Source organism: Hippopotamus amphibius, chromosome 2 (genome assembly GCF_030028045.1).
Source record: "Hippopotamus amphibius kiboko isolate mHipAmp2 chromosome 2, mHipAmp2.hap2, whole genome shotgun sequence".
In the NCBI taxonomy this organism is placed as follows: Eukaryota; Metazoa; Chordata; class Mammalia; order Artiodactyla; family Hippopotamidae; genus Hippopotamus; species Hippopotamus amphibius.
In genome coordinates, this window is record NC_080187.1 from 165,152,785 (window position 1) to 165,169,878 (window position 17,094).

The following is a 17,094-nucleotide window of genomic DNA, read 5'->3' on the forward strand; positions in this document are numbered from 1 at the left end:
ACCAAAAAATTTAGAAGGAATGGTTGTTAGATAGTGACCTTTTTTGCAATCATTATGGTAATAATTTATGCAGATAGGAATCTTCAGTGCATTCTTAAATGGGTTACAGGTTATTTATGCTGTCTTAAAGTATCACCACTCAGGTGGCATAGTGATTACAAAAGGAAAAATGATATTTTATAGTGGACAAGACTGGCAGACACCTTATTCAGGTGTTCAAAGATAGTATCACCAATGTAGGGACAGACTGACACCAAGCCTGACGTTTCTTTTTGATGTTATGCATTGAAAAGGCTTACAGTATTACTTATGTAGTTCTCTTGAGGAAAAACTCAGATTGAGGGCTTTTCTATAACTACAACTAGCCATATATGTATTTTTCAAAAAAGAGAGTGATAAGGAAGATATGGAGTCTAGGTGAAGGGTACATGGGAGTTTACTCTTCTTGCAGCTTTTTTTGTAATTTTGAAATTTTTTCTAATAAAAAATTTTAAAGATATGTAAGTGTGCATACCCAGACTCCTGTTGTGACTGCCTTGATCTAAGCCACATCACCTCTTGCTTGAATTACTAAATTGCTCCTAACGGTTTTCTCTACTTCTGCCTCTGCCCGTCCGCAGTCTTCTCTCAGCACAGAAGCAGAGCAACAGATCACACCACTCCTTTGCTCAAGGTTCGCCACTGGCACCTCACTGTACTCACCTCCTTATTAGAATAATAAGGTCCTGTTCTTCTGCTCTTGCCCTGTCCTTACACTCTGGCCCGTCACTTAGCAGAGCCCTCCACTGAGCTCACTACACAGAAAAGATACCTGCTTTATTTTTTGTGTGGCTTTAATCACTGTCTAGCATACAGTATACTTAGTCATTTGTTACGTTTACTGTTGTCTCTCCTTTCTAGAATTTATGATCCACAAGGGCATGGATTTTATACTAATCACTAATGTTTCTTTTCCTCCTGTCAATATAGATTTTCATCTGTTTCATCTTTAGGCTGAGGAGTATATTTTTTGTTCATGACTTGGATTGACAGAAGTTTGTTTTTCCATTGTTTATGACTTAAGTCAATAATGAGGGCCAGAGCTTGTGACCATCATTTTTTCAGAAGAATGAAAGGGCAAAAATGGGTTGTTTTTTTTTTTAAAGGAGATATTATTCCCTAGATATTCACAGGGAGAAACTCAGGTGTGTCAAACTGAAGTCAAATTTTAAAACATTCTGCCTAACTAAGCTCTTAATTATTGCAGCTTAAGGGTTGACTGAGCAGTTTTAGTAATATTTAGCTTTGGTTTCCTCAGAGACTGAGGATATAACAACAGTTGTACTTGCAGTTGAGAATTAAAAAAAAAATAGGACATGGTACTTACTTTATGTAAGTTTAATTAAGAGTTGTAGAGCATTTAGAAAGATAAAATTATGATTTTGGCCTTTTTAGTATTTCAAAAGAATCTTCAAAGTGTTGTATAACATTTTCACTCATGGAGAACTAGGGCATTTTATTTATGTTTTCCCTAGTTTTAGAAGACTGCTAGTCTTTTAACTTGAGGACAAGAGAGCAGTAGGGCGTAATCTCAAAGTGACTTTAAGATGTCATTGACATGATACATCAGAATTCATTGTGATTTGATCTCTGAACCCTTGTGTGACTTTATGTGTTAGTGTGTGTAATGTCCTGTAAATTTTGCCTTTTGTTTGAATTTTTAATTTATTTTTGTTTCTGTTAACATGCTGTTTAAGATCATGCAAAACTAAGATCATGCATTAAAATTTAGTTTGTAAAATAGAATCACGTTTTGTTTTGTTCTTTGTTATAGCAGCCTCACGTCAAAGCATTCGCAGAGTATCTCTGGAGGAAGTTCTGGAATTACTAGGAACAGGGTTTCTACGTGGGAGTTCAGGATTCCTTCGAGCCAGTGGAGATATGCTGAAAGGAACCAGTTCAGTCAGTAGGGATGTTCGAGTTGGAGTCACTCAGGTTAGAATCACAAATTAGTATCTAAATGTAATTCTCACTGGCCTATAATGAAAGTTTTAGTATCTGACTCCAGACAGAAGTGATAGTGTGCGAGGTCATCACTTATGCTCTCATGTTTATAAATAGATGTGGTGAGGCCAAAACACTTCATAAAAAAACTAGATTACAAGTAAGAGAACCTTATTTATACAAAGCTAAGTAAGTAGGCTATTACCCACAATGTGTTTTCAGTTCGTAATAATGGGAGACTATTGTTTATTTCCTTTGAAACATAAACAACATTTGTATGTTTCTAGGCCTAGGGCTTCCATGTGTCTTGTGGTTTAACATGTTTTCCATCGTGTTTATGTGTGCTTATACAGTTCAAATTTAAGCCATTAGGTGCATAATATTTGGCATGGGCAACATTCTATTTCTATTTTATATGGTTTCTACTTCTAAAGAAAGATTACAGCATGTAATCACTTAAGTGCTTAATTTCTTGGTCCTAAACAAAACTTAAAAAGGTAAGCCCTAGGAAAAGGGTCTTAGAGTAAGGCAGTATAGAGGTCTTTGCATTTTTTCCTAGAATTGTCTTGTTTTCTAAATGTCATTATGGTTCAAAGCAAACATGTATTTTTTTAAAATTCACATATATATCCTCATTGTTTTATACTGATGATATTAGATATCATGAAAATATAAGATGTCCCAGTATAATTGTAAAGTGTGTTTTTAAAAAACAGATTACATAAGAAAACTACTGTCTGTATCTCTGGAGTAAGCCAAAACATTAACATTCGTGAAAATAAAGAGCAGCGACTCGTCACTATAAACTTTCTTTTCTGGTTTCTAGAACTGAATTCCCTTAGAGTTATGGTATTAGACCATAGTTAACTCTTACATTGTGTTTGTATGTTTGATTTGGGTCTTCTTGTTGAGAGTGTTAAAGAGCTTAGGGACTTCTCTGGTGGTCCAGTGGTTAAGACTCTGCGCATCCATTTGCAAGGAGCCACAGGTTCAATCCCGGGGAGCTAAGATTCTGAGTGCCACTTGGAGTGCAGCCAAAAAATTTAAAAAAAGAAAGAAAGAAACACAGAATGTTAAAGAGCTTGAATGCTTTGTTCAGAGAAGTCACAGGCACATTTTACGTATTAGCCAGCTATGGTGGCTATCCTGAAACTTTGCAGTCTGACCAAAATAAAACAAGCAGCATAAATGAAATATCAGTTGAGTGACTGTGTACCTCAATGTTGGCTTAACGAACAAAAACATAGTATTATATATATATGGCTAAGGTGGCTATATAAATGAGGAAAGACTAAAAAGAAATGTTAATAAATTCTGCATATTTCATGAAAGAGAAAACATTAATATAGGATTAAAATTATTTCGTTTTGAAGATAAAACTCCTTTCTTTTTTAGGCTTACGTGGTATTTGTTGCAACACTAGGAGGAGCATGGCTAGAGAAAAATTTCGCTGCCTTTCTTTCTCATATCCTAAGCCTGGTTTCACAGTCGCACCCTAAGGCCACCCAGACTCAGGCTGATGCTGTCTGCAGTCGCCGTTGTGTTTCATTTATCCTTCGAGCTACCGTTGGAGGCCTTCTTGGAGAAAAGGCTCAGATTGCTGCTGCCAAGGATATTTGCCAGGCTATCTGGAAGTTAAAGAAAGTTATGGGTATGGATCTACTAAGACAGTCTGTTTTAACAGTGCTAAAGAAATTGTCCCTTTGAGAAAGCTGGATTGGTGTATGATTACATTAATACCAAAAAACACTTTTATAATATAGGTCGGTTGTTTCAGAGTAAAGCAGTCTATATATAGATGAGACATAAATTATCTAACTTGATAAGAGCTATTATATATGTACTGATTTTAAAGGCTGGTGGATCGTAGTTCCTCAGAATTCATAATCTTCTGTAGAAGTTAAGATACATTGTCTTTGAAACAGTTCATCTCAGTTCTTGTACTGTCCTAAGTCCACTCTGCTTATCTTGAGTGTCGATAAAATTGGAGTTCTCCTTTTCAGTGCCACTTGCTAAAAGAGTAATAAGCCATCTGTGATCAGGTTGCTTGAACTACATTGGTTATATTAGCTTAATTCTTTCTCTGTAGATGCAAGTCCCCATTTTAGTATTTTAGGTACTGCCTCAAAGGTTTCATATATATCAAGTGGAAGTATTAATTTTTACCTTTATATGTTTCTGCTCCTAATACCTATCCTCTGTAGTAAATTTTAATAAAACAGTGATGCCTAGTTAATTCTTATACTTCTGTCAGATGCTGTGATGAGTGACGGTAATTTGGAAACCCGACTTGGCTCCGCAGATGTAGCAGCCAGCCAACACATGCTGGTATGTGCTTTACAAGAACTTGGAAATCTCATTCACAGTCTTGGCACCACAGCTGCACCTTTGCTACAGGATTCAAGTGCAGGTATCTGTTGTTTGTGACTAGTGTGAATACTTTGTTTTCACTTTTACTTTAGACAACTTTTCTCCGAGGAAGAAAAGCTCTCTCATATAGCTCATTTATTACAGATTCAACTAGAGATTTATTAGAGTTGTTTTATGAAATATAATCAAGTTTTGTTTTTTTTTTTTTGTAACTAAAGGTTGTTCTCTAGGTCTCTCTCTACCTCCAGCCCCTTTTCTGGAGATACTTAAAATAACATGGAAAAACGGAGAAGTAAACCTGAGCTCATATGTCTCATCTGCAGTGAAAGTATGAGTTTCTGTATGGTACACATAATTTACTTCCTCAGAGGTCTTTTCAAGCATTCTCTTTTCTTTCTCTCTTTGAAAATTATTTAATCACTTTGAGAGATAATTCACACACCATAAAGTTCACTCTTTTAAAGTATACAGTTCAGTGGTTTTGGTATACTCACAGAGTTGTGCAAACACCACCACTGTCTAATTCCAGAATGTTTTCATTATCCCAAGAAGTCCTACACCCATTAGCAGTCATTTCCCATTTCCCCTCTCCCCAGCCCTGATAACCACTAATCTATTTTCTGTCTCTATGGATTTGCCTATTCTGGACGAGATTTAATATAAATGGAATCATAAAGCATGTGGCCTTTTGTGACTGGCTTCTTTTATTTAATTACTTTTTAAAATCATCTTTAATGGCTTTTGTCCTTTGACTGTACTACGCAATTCCTGCTGACTGAAGCTTACATTATATTTGGTTTGTAAGCAGTTTACCCTAGGGCATATTTAAGTAGCAGGCGACATGAACGTGTTTTGATGAAGGTACATGTCGAATTATAGCAAATGTAGAGTTTTTCTTCTTACTGGTAGTGGCACTTCACTGTCTTTCACTTACTGGTAGTGGCTTAGTAGCCCACTGGGGACCTGGTGAAGCCTTGATTTTGTTCAGCATTTTGTTCTCAGGTTGAGAAATATGGTACATAGGGAGAATACTAATTATGTGGAGAAATGTGCCAGAAAGGATTTAAAAGAAAAAGAGGATGAAGCAAGCTGTGCCATTTCTTCTCAAGATGTTTTTGTTATTTATTGATTATTTTTAATTCCTAGTACCAAATTAATGATCTCAAGATAAAGTAAGCAGAACATTGGCTTATTTAGGATGTAAAAATTTCTTTTGTCTACTGACTTAATTTAAGCCAATTTTCGTGAGATGTATTAATAGAAGTAATTGTTGGGTACAAAAAAATTATAATTATGTATCTTAATTTTTAAAATCCTAATTTGGCTTTTGATAAAGATAATATATTTCACATCCATGTGGCTGCTTACTGTTTTGACTACTCAGTGACTGAGTTTAATCTGTATAGCTGAGTCATTTGTTTATTCTCTCCTTCCAGGCATCCTTGACAATGTCGTTTCAGTTACTCTTCATCCTAGCATTTCTGTTCGACTAGCAGCGGCGTGGTGTCTACACTGCATTGCTGTGGCTCTACCTTCCTACCTAACGCCTCTCTTAGACCGTTGCCTTGAAAGGCTTACTGTCCTTAAGTCTTCACCTGAAGCAGTTACTGGCTTTAGTTTTGCTGTGGCAGCTCTGCTGGGAGCAGTGACACATTGTCCTTTAGGAATTCCTCATGGAAAGGGCAAGGTAATGATTTCATTCCTCACACATGATAGTGACTTTTCAGGTTTTCCTGAAAACATCATCATCTTCTTGTGCACCACCCAGTAAGGACCATGCACGACAAATTCTGAGCTGTCTGCTCTACTACTACTTAAGTGTTAAGTATCATGAACGTAATTACTGTGAGAAACAAAGGGATGGTTACAAATTTCGTATCAACACTTAGAGTTGCTTTCTGTGCTTTTTGTTAGAAATATCTCCAGTTAGTAACAGATTTTGTTCCCGAAGCCTTTTTTTTTTTGCCATATATTCAAGTCTGCTATAGAAGTGCATTTTAAGATTGCATTGTAAAGGACAAATAGAGCTTGAAAAGAAATCTTAAACTTCTTTTAATAATTTTATAGTTAGTGGTATTCTTGGTGGTTGTATTTTAGAATTAGTTTACATACTTAGTAAAGTGAAGTAGGTAATGTTCTTAGAAACCAAGATTTTCCATATAAAAAAGGAAAAGCTACTACTGTAGAATCAAGAAAATTAAGTAAAAGACGCATTTGTTAAATTTAAATTGAAAATATCAGTATGAGCTTTTAATTTCATTTCACTCTGTCCAGACAGAAAAGTAATGACAACCCAGTAGCAGGGAACACCCCTAGTGCCCAGATTATGGCCCTAAGTACCATTTCCAACCAAAAAGGAATCAGGGTCCCTTGGAGGAATGGCTGGTTCTAGATGTGGGGCAGGAAATGCACAAAATAAGCCTGGACTATCTTGTGATGTCAGAGAGCACCAGGAAGTCATCAGAGACTGTGTTCATTTTAAAAGGATACAGGAGGTAACTTTAGACTTTCCCCCTGACCAAAAATGGGGTAGTGTGTGCATCAAAAAAAATAATGATAACAGTGGATAGAAACAATAAATATATAAACCACCATGAGCTCATAATGATAACAGATTGTTTTGCTGCTGAAAAGTACGGCTTTTGAGTGTAGTACTTTCAAACAGATAAATGATATAGAACCTGAAAAGTAAATTACTCAGTCTTAATGTACAAAGAATTGTAAAGAGAACTAAAGAAATTTTGTTGATCAGATATAAAACACAAAATAGGCAAAGCATGGTGTGGGAATTTTGTTTCTTTTTGAATAGGAATTGTAAGTTGTCAGAGAATATTGTTTGACAGTGAAAAGCCCTCATAATCTGGGCCTCACATACATATAAGAATTTTTTAAAAAGATAAATCACCATTGTTACTTTCTTTTTTCTCGTCACCCCTATGTCATTATTAATGTATATTATGGTATATGCTCTGCTGTTTAGTCTTTGCAAACAAATACACCGTTATTCTTCAATTATTTTGAATATTCACTGCTGTTGGAATAAGGTGATCAACAACTTCAGGAGGTGATATTATTCAGTTAAATTTATTATTTTAATCTCAACTAACACACCACATCTTGCTAATGAAAGAATTGCCATTGTGTGTAATTAGTTAAATTTAATGTCCTCAGATCTTATTAATTTAGGTAGACAGAATTGGTTCTTTTTGTCCCCACCCTTTTTAAATGCTGTCTGTTGATTGTAGAGGCTGCAAGTAGTCCTAAGTTAGTAGTAAGTTGGTTGGTTGTTTAAAAAATATACTAGCCTTCCTCTTTAGAAAAGGTATGCACCAACTCAAAATATTTGCTGCTTTTCTAGAGGTGGTTGGTTACAGAGATGTTTTCTTAGACATATTAGATGCCTGTTGGCGTTTGTACTCTATAAGCATGTATTATCCATAAATGTGAAATATCTTGTTTTTCCTCTCTGTTGTTTTAGAATACTGTCTATTTCGCAGACTTTTAAAATGTAACATTTTCATTAATCCCACTTTACTGTGAAACTACTTCATTGAGTACTTTTAAATATGGTCATATAGTATACTGCCTCTGGAAAGACTTATCAGCCACTCAGGTATCAAAGTAGTATGCAAAGTTTTAAAAGGAGAGATTCCTATAATGAAACTTGCTCTGGTAAGTACAGATCTAAGAAGATGATGGCTTAAAAGTAAAAGTAAATTCAAATTTTATACAGCTAAACTTGGATAGTTGTACAGTGTTGTCACATACGCTCTACAAAGAATTATAGGGTTGCTGTGTACAACCTAACATAGCAGTACTTATCCTTGAAAACTTACTTTTTTTTAGTTTCCTGTACAACATTGTCCTATGGTATAGTCTATATGAATGACAGTCTTTTATCATGTACCTTTTTTATGTGTAAGAGTTAATTTTTCAAGAGATTGTTATTAGTTGCTGTCATTTGTCCAGTAACCAATAAACTGATATGCTTTTTTTTTTCCCTTGTTCTTCTGTGTGTCAGTAGATTATTATGACATTAGCAGAGGATTTGCTATGTTCTGCTGCTCAAAACAGTCGACTTTCAGCTCAGCGCACACAAGCTGGATGGTTGTTGATTGCTGCCCTGATGACCTTAGGTAACAGTCTTGTGGAGGGTTTACATAACTACAAACTACTTGATGTTTTCTGAACATAAATATTCTAATGTATGATTTGACAAGTCTAACTTAAAATATACCAGAATTTAAATAACCACATAAACGTTTTTCTCCTAGCAGTTACCCTAGGAAGCCTATACTTATTTACTCCAATTCTCAGAATGTTTTCAGATGTCCTTATTTGAAATTCTCTTCAAGACCAGTTTATGAGCCTTAAGTAGGATAAGCCAATTTGATCAGCTTTCATGCTTAACTCTGTGACTCTAGCTTTTCCCAAAATCATTCACATCTATCTTCAGAAAAAAATTTTTGCACAATATGAGGATAGGCAAGAGAACATATGATAGCCTATGAATCCACTTCTATAATTGTTTTGAGAATTGATGACAATGATAAGGTAGTTACATTGAAAGGGATAGGGCACATTTAAATTATATTTATTAAAAATCGGTAATTATTTTATGATCATGACTATGATATTTACATCCTGTAACTTTAAAACTTAATTTTATTACTTTATTGAAGCTATACTTCAGGTTTCTTTATATTATAGTTGTGTGGTTTATTGCTAGGATATAAAATTAGATGGATTTGACCAATAAATCATTTTGACACCTCTGAAGTAATTTAATCTAAAAGGAGCTTAATTAAAATAAGCAATCATAAATGAAGAGCCAGTTTAAGTAATATTTTTGAGATGATTAAAGAGATTTATTGGACTAGATCCAAGTTCAAACTGTAGGCCAAATCTGGCTTGCCACCTGTTTTATACAGCCTGTGAGCTAAGGATGGTTTTTATGTTTTCAACAGTTTAAAAACAAAAAAGATATTTTGTGATATATGAGGAATATATGAAAGTCACTTTTCAGTGTGCATAAATAAACTTTTTATTAGAGAACAACCACAGTTATTTGTTTACATATTGTCTGTAGCCTTTAGGCACTGCAGTGGCAGAATTGAGTAATTACAACAGAGACAGTATGGCTTTCAAAGTAAAAAATATTTACTGTCTGGGCCTTAATAGAAAGTGTTTTTTGGCCCCTGGTGTAGATCATGATTTCACAGTGTGATGGGAATAATGTGGTCAGGCTTTTATTTGCCTTTGGCTAGGTGTTTCATGCCTGCCATATAGATATTCTTGGTTAATTAAAGGGGTAAATAAACTATTTAATAAATAGCAATATTTTAATGAACAGAAGCTTTCAAAACAGGGTAATCCCATTGGAAGAAACTACAAGAGATCTTTTCTCCTTTATAAAAGAGATTAGTACGTCATATTTTAATGCATATTCATATTCAACATACCAAAAAGAATAAAAAGTTAATGTTTAATTGCTGTTTTCTTGGGCTTTTAAAAAATTAATTAATTAATTAATTAATGGCTGTATTGGGTCTTTTTGCTGCACACCAGCTTTCTCTAGTTGCGGCGAGTGGGGGCTGCTCTTCATTGTGGGGTGCAGGCTTCTCACTGCCTTGGCTTTTCTTGTTGCGGAGCACGGGCTCTAGGCGCGCAGGCTTCAGTTGTTGTGGTGCGTGAGCTCAGTAGTTTGGCTTGCGGGCTCTAGAGCACAGGCTTCAGTTGTTGTGGCACACGGGCTTAGTTTCTCTGTGGCTTGTGGGATCATCTTCCCGGACCAGGGATCGAACCTGTGTCCCCAGCATTGAAAGGCGGATTCTTAACCACTGTGCCACCAGGGAAGTCCTGTTGGGCTTTTTTTTTTTTTTTTTTAATGCATTATCCTTTCATTTTATTATCAATTTTTAGAATGTGTTACTGGTATCCTAGTAATTTTCAAAGAGGATCAGTGAGGATTTGCTTTTAAGTATCATAGATTTTTATATATTTAATGTGTTTCAATCCATCACAGTCATTATTCCTTTGATCTTCAAATTATCTTTAGTCATTGGGAGCCCATAACTAGTTGGTTCATATGAACCTATTATTCTTTGTTTTTTTGTTTTTTGTTTTGTTTCTTTTTTAAATTTATTTACTTATTATTGCAGCTCACAGGCTCCTTAGTTGTGGTAGGCGGGCTCCTTAGTTACACCTAGTGTTCTTTGATAATGTCTTTATTTTTGGCATGACAAGATGTCCCAGCTTTTACATCATAATTTCTGCTTCAGAATGAGAGGCAGACACAAAATTCGAGAAATGACTTACTTCCAAAGAGTGGGATGTCAGGAGAAGGGGATCAGAGAGGACCCGGGGTCAGAAGACACCTAGGAGACTGGCATAGTTCTGTATATTTAACTGTGATTAAAGTTATGTATATGTATTTTTTAAAAACTAATAATAATTTCTGCCTCAGCTTGAAACCAGTCATTTCTCCAAGGAGCTCTGATTATATTTTGTGGGAAATGGAATTTAGATTACAGTCTGAGTGCTTTATTAATTTTTGCCTGGCAGTTTTAACACCTCTTTTGCATTTTCTCCACTATTTACAATTTTCATTGTTTTTTTAATATATTCACTGTTGCAAACTAATGTAAACTCAAATAGACCACATTTAAGTTCATTCCTCAAATGTGAACTCCCAACATTTTTAACCCTTTTTTGCTGCACTTCCCAGTTTATCTGATGCCACATACCCAGCACTTTGATTCACTTGCAGGTATCTACAATGAGTGTTTGGTTTTTGTTAGATCCAGTGTTATTCTTGGTGGGAATGAACTTAACTCTTGTTTGTATTTTAACTTTGTAATTACTACAAACTCATTTTTATTAACTTAGTTTACATATGTTTCTGAAATAAATGATCTTGATACCTCTCTGGGAAGTGATGCTGCACTGTTCACTATTGAGTTAGAGACATCTTAAGGGTACAGTGGCAAATATTTATGAAACTTTATGTTAACTGTGGGTATTCCCAGTGACTTCATACTTTATTTTTTGGTATCTGACTAAATTTTGCATTCAGAATTTTCTCTATTCCCACAGCCCATTGTATATGAGTGTGCGTGTGTGTGTGTGTGCGTGCACTCACAGAAACCTCTTAGTCACTTATTCTTAATTGCCTGACTGCAATTTCCTTATTTTATCCCGATTCTAGGATGTTTTTAGTACTACTTCATCAAAGAAGGTAGTGAGCAAGGAGTGAATTAGACTTATTTTGCTGTAGGGATTAGTAGAGGGCCTCTTCCTAAAAAGCAAATCAGGAGAAAAATGAAGAAATTTTTTTTTTAAGATACTAAATTGCATGCTTAAGAAATGCCCTTTCATTTTGCCATTATGCTCTCACCTCTTCGTATGCAAATAAGACAAGTTTTGAATGATAATTACATATTGTCAGATACATAGATGCTTATCATGGGTGGAGCACTGTTCTATATATAAACTCACATAACTGTCAAATGAGGTAAAATACTGTTGTGATCCCCATTTATAGGTGAGGAGATTGAGGCACAGAAAGATTAAGTAACTTATCCAAGTTTAAACAGCTAGTAAGTGGGTGGAGCCAGGATGTTAACCGAGGTGCTCTGCTTCAGAGCCTGGTACCGGGCTGTGCTGTGCTGTGCTGCCGTACTGCAGAAGGAGAGCGTGCAGTCAGTGGACACGGGAATAACAAGTAGGGAGTACTTACAGGAGAATTTTAAGATAACCCCAGAATTTTAAAGAACATTACGTGGGGAGAGAAGCTGTGCATTTTGATTTTTATACTTCTTAGTTCTGTTTTCTTAGCTGATAATGCTGCGTGTTATCAAATACTTACAGTCAGCTCCCTCTATCCGTGAGTTTCAAATCCATGGATATGGGGGACAGATTGTACTATGCCAATTTATATAAGGGACTTAAGCATCCTTGGAGTTTGATATCTGTGGGGTCCTAGAACCAATCCCCCACCGGTACCAAGGGACAACTATAAAAAGCTATCATTGTACAATACATTGCCTTTCATTACTGGGTTTGTGTATTCAGTTCATTCACGTTGCTCTGAAAAATTTTTTTTTAAAGTTCTGTTCCAACGAATCACATCTGATTTTTGGCCTGGAGCAAGTTGCTATCAAAAGTTAGAATTACTGTCAGGATACAGTGTTATCTGTTATGAACAATAGTACCTTGCATTTACGGGGCACATTAGTTTTTCAGGCTACTTTAAAGTACACTCTGTTCTTTGGATCTGGACAAACCTTTGGAGATAAACAGTGCAGGTAGTCCTGGCTTCATTTTACTGTTAAAAGAAACTGAGGCTCAAAGGGGTCACAGCAGTAGTAGAAGAGTGGACATCAGAGCCCAGACTTTACTGTTAGTTCCTTGTTTTTCCTCTCTGTACTCTAGTGCGTGCAGATAGTCATTGATCAGTAGTACATTCATTGGAACCAGAGGGACAAAGTAATCCAGCACTAGTGGATTAAAACGTGTTTATTTTAAGAGGGAAGGGTTTTAAAAAGTAACCACTTTGGGTTCTTTTACAAGTGACAAGTTGAATAACTTACAGGTCCTGCGTTTGTCAGTCATCACCTTGCTCGAGTTCTGCTGTTGTGGAAGTGTGTCTTTCCAGTGTCTCCTAAAGATCTAGAAACAGAAAAGAGCCGAGGAGATTCATTTACATGGCAGGTAACCTTGGAAGGACGAGCTGGTGCTCTCTGTGGTAGGTTGAGTTTGGTCTTTTCTCTCCTTTTCCTCTGGCTTTTTCTTCATTTAACTTTACACATACTTGTATGTTTTATTTATCTTTGGGGGAAAAATCTGCTTCTGGTGATTTTTGTTATTGAACATAATTGATTAGTTGGTGATTATAACAGAAGTATGATGTAATAAACCAAACTTATGTGTCCTTATCCTTAGGATGCATGTTTTATTATAATGTGATCCAGTTGAGAAATGTTAAGATTGCTTTGTCTTAAGTAGCATTTATTCCTCTTTTCAGAAAAACTGCAGTTGAATTTAATTAGCATTGACTAATTACCATTGACTAAGTTAAATTTAATTAGCATTTTCATTTAGGTTTTTATATATGAAAATTATACCCTTAAAAATAGCATCCATCATAAAAATTTGAGCTAAGGAACTGTGGGTTCCCTCAAAAAACATGGAAACACTGATTTTTTTTGAAACACATTTTCTTAATAAAGTCTTTTTCAAGGGTAAAAATGCCGTGAGTAAACAAACAAAACCAAAATCAGTGCTTCTTTGAAACTGAGTTTAACTTTTAAATATTCACTTTATTCTACATATGAAATAACTCCTTATAAAAACTTGTGTGTTTCAGGTAACATCTATAAAACCTATCATGCTGACTTAAAAGTCAGCCTGGTTCCTCAGAACTATTGTAGAATTGGCAAATTTAAGGGTCTTAGCTTCTACTTCTGAGCTCAAGGGCTGAGTAAAACCCCAGGAGAGAAACATTTTGTTAATTTTGTTGTTGGTCTCTTTTAGTAATTCTAGGAAGTGTGGGAGGTTATTGGTTTTGTTTTTTGTTTTGTTTTAGTTTGATTGGAGGTAGAAGACATTAGCTTCCTTTTTTTTTTTTAACTAAAGTTTCAAGAATTTTTTTGGTTTTAGCACATTTATTTCTCTTAAAAAATGCAAATGCTGTACATAACTGAATGTTTTTTTCATGTTTCGTTACACTCTGCTAAGTAAAAGTCTGTTCTGCTTTTCAGCTATCAAGAGCTTTGTTTCCCACTGTGGTGATCTCCTTACTGAGGAAGTAATTCCCCATCTACTTACACCACTTCCCTGCGCTGTGGATTTGCTAACTCTGTAAGGATCAACTATTTAGATTTGATAAAAAATTTTAATAGCCATCAGTTACCCTCTGGTTACATAATATCTTATTAAGTACATTAAAAAGGCCAAGTTTCTATGGTTGGTGAATGATTTTCCATTTACAGAGGCAGGCAAACATTTAGTTATGTTATTTTTTTTTTTTTAGTCTAGAATCTTGAAAGAAAAATACATATTAAAAGGGAAGGAAAGGGCTTCCTAGGTGGTGCAGTGGTTAAGAATCCACCTGCCAATGTAGAGGTCACGGGTTGGATCCTAGCTCCAGGAAGATCCCACATGCCGCGGAGCAATTAAGCCCCTGTGCCAAAAAAAAAAATAAAAGGGAAGGAAAGTTACTTGGTGGATATTGTATCTTCCACACAGTCAGATTTAACCAACAAAGTATATTAAGGCTGTTAACCTTTTCAGGTATGCATTTTATTGGTTTGTTAGTGCTATTCTGTGTTCTTAAGAACCAGATGCTTATTAACAGTTTCAGGTTTTTGTTGTTTATATTTTTCATACATTTGACTTATATGTACATGATAAGAAAACTTTTTTTTATAATCCAATATATGTCATGGTCACTTATAATTTCCCAGTTAATAAAATGTACAGTTTAGAGAAAGTCTTTCTGAAAATTACTTAATGATATAACATTTTATGTACACAGAAAAATACAGTTAAGGTTATGGTTTAACATAATCTTAAGCATAATAATAGTAAGCATAGTAATAAGGTGAAAACCTATGAATTCAGCACAACTAGCACAGAGGTTAATGAAGGTTTGCTATAAAGGGTCAGAGAGTAAATATTTTAGGCTTTTTGACCCAGGCAGTCTCTGTTGCACCTACCCGATGCTGTTGTCATAGCTTGAAAGCAATCATGGCTAAACTGTAAATGAATGAATGCAGCTGTGTTCCAGTAAAACTTTATTTACAAAAACAGATAATGGGCTGGATTTAGCTACCCCTGGACTAGAACACGGATACTGTTGAAGTTATATGTGTGCTTCTCTCTTAATAACATTCTTTCTGCCTTACTTTAGAGGTAATCACTATCCTGAATTTTAGAGTTGTCATTCTCTTACATTTAAAGAAGTGTATCATGTATACATGTTTCCCTAAACAGTACCTTGTTTAGTTTTGCTTGGTTTGATCAGGCAGAATTTGATCAGGCAAATATCATACTGTTTCTGACACTTGCTTGTCTTACTCCACGTGATGATTCTAAACTTCCTCTGTGTATCAGCTTGTTCATTCTTTTTGGTTGCTGTATAATATTTAATTGTGTGAATATACAGCAACTTACCCTCCTGTCAATGGAATGTCCAAACTATTTTCCAAAATTTTTGCATGTGTATATCAGTAGTATGTGGGAGTGCTCTTTGATCCACTTCTTCACTGACACTTACTCAGACATCAATTCTGGTTAATCCAGTAGGTGTAAATTGGTATCTCATTATGATCTTACCTTATGTACATGATTCCTGATGCTTTAAGTGCCATTCTCTATGTTTATTGTTCCTCACTGTTTCCCCTTCTGTGAAGTCACAATTCATGCATATCTTTGCCTATTTTTAGGTAAAATAGTGTTTTGATTGACTTTTTTTTTTTTTTTTTTTTTTTTTTTTTTTTTTTGGCTGCACTGCACAACTTGTGGATCTTAGTTCTCCAACCAGTAATTGAACCCAGGCCCTGCCAGACATTTTTAACTTAAATGTCAAATTTATCAGTCTTTTACTTCTTGGTTAGTACTTTCTGTCTTTTGATTTAAGAAATCACCTTTAGGGTTATAAAGATTCTTTTATTTCTCTCTAAAATGTTTAAGGTTTTTGTTTTTCACATTTAAGTCTTTAATCTATCTGGAATTTATTTTTGTGTTTGGAGTGAGGTATTTCATTTTCTTTTTTAATATGTGTAACAAATAGGCCCATACTTTACTAAAGAAATCCATGCTTCCTCTCTCCGGTGACGGCCATTCGCCTCTGTTATGTATTATATTGCTATATAGACATGGTCTGTTTCTGTGCTCTTGTTGTGTTCCATTGGTGTGTTTGCCCCTTTTTGTGTTCATACCACATTTTCTTTATAATAAATTTTAGTGTCTGTTAGAGCAAGTTTTTTGGCCTTATTCATCTTTAGATATAATTTGGCTCTTTTAGCAGTTTTGATTGTCTCATTGAAATTTTATTGGAGTTAAATTGAATCTATAGATAATCTTGAGGATAACTGATATTTTTACAGTAGCCATAAACATGATACCTCTCCTATTGTTGAGGTTGTTTACAAAGTGTAAAATTTTTTCTGTGTAAAATTCTTATCTGCGTTTTTAAAAATCTGTTCCCAGCTAGATACTTCATATTTTTCTTTGCAGTTATTAAATAAGTATGTGGAAGTGTGTGTATGATCTCTTTATTGCTATTGTATTAAAAAATGTAATTGATCTTACATCCAGCTACCTTGCTAAATTTTCCTATAGGAGGCATTTCTTTGTAGATTCTTTAGGATTTCTCCCTTTATGATATTTATTCATATATTCATTTGTATTCTCTCCCTCCCCTTACATGCTAACTAGATGACTACCACTTTGAATAGACGTGGCTTGTTAAAGGGAATGCTTCTCATGTTTCACAAATAAGAATGATGTTTGCTACAGGGTTTTTGGTAGATATTCTTTATCAGATTAAGAAAGTAACCCCTTCTTAGTTATCTACATTTTGTTTTAGTTTGATTTTTTGTTGTTTGGTTTGGTTTTTTATCGTGAATGAGTTTTGATTTTTTTATAAAGTGGTTTAGTATGATAACTTTAATGTAAAAAATTGTATTGACTAATTTTTCCCTTGTTTACATTCTCGGGATAAATGGAGCTTGAAAA

The 17,094-nt window shown here is 34.9% G+C and overlaps 1 protein-coding gene across 8 annotated transcripts in view; it reads left to right on the forward strand.

The window, feature by feature from the left end:
• Positions 1-17,094, forward strand: part of HEATR5A (HEAT repeat containing 5A) — a 92,572-nt gene that overhangs the window by 25,113 nt on the left and 50,365 nt on the right. For 6 of the 8 annotated variants that reach the window (XR_009051235.1, XM_057720913.1, XM_057720917.1 and 3 more), the window contains 7 exons: positions 1,814-1,974; positions 3,379-3,634; positions 4,238-4,393; positions 5,790-6,040; positions 8,378-8,489; positions 12,947-13,099; positions 14,115-14,214. Coding sequence is in view for 7 of the 8 variants with exons in the window: in XM_057720913.1 (XP_057576896.1) it covers positions 1,814-1,974; positions 3,379-3,634; positions 4,238-4,393; positions 5,790-6,040; positions 8,378-8,489; positions 12,947-13,099; positions 14,115-14,214 (1,189 nt within the window). In the remaining variant the exon portion in view is untranslated. The remainder of the gene's footprint in view (positions 1-1,813; positions 1,975-3,378; positions 3,635-4,237; positions 4,394-5,789; positions 6,041-8,377; positions 8,490-12,946; positions 13,100-14,114; positions 14,215-17,094) is intronic. The other 2 variants (XM_057720916.1, XM_057720919.1) reach the window with 1 other exon arrangement.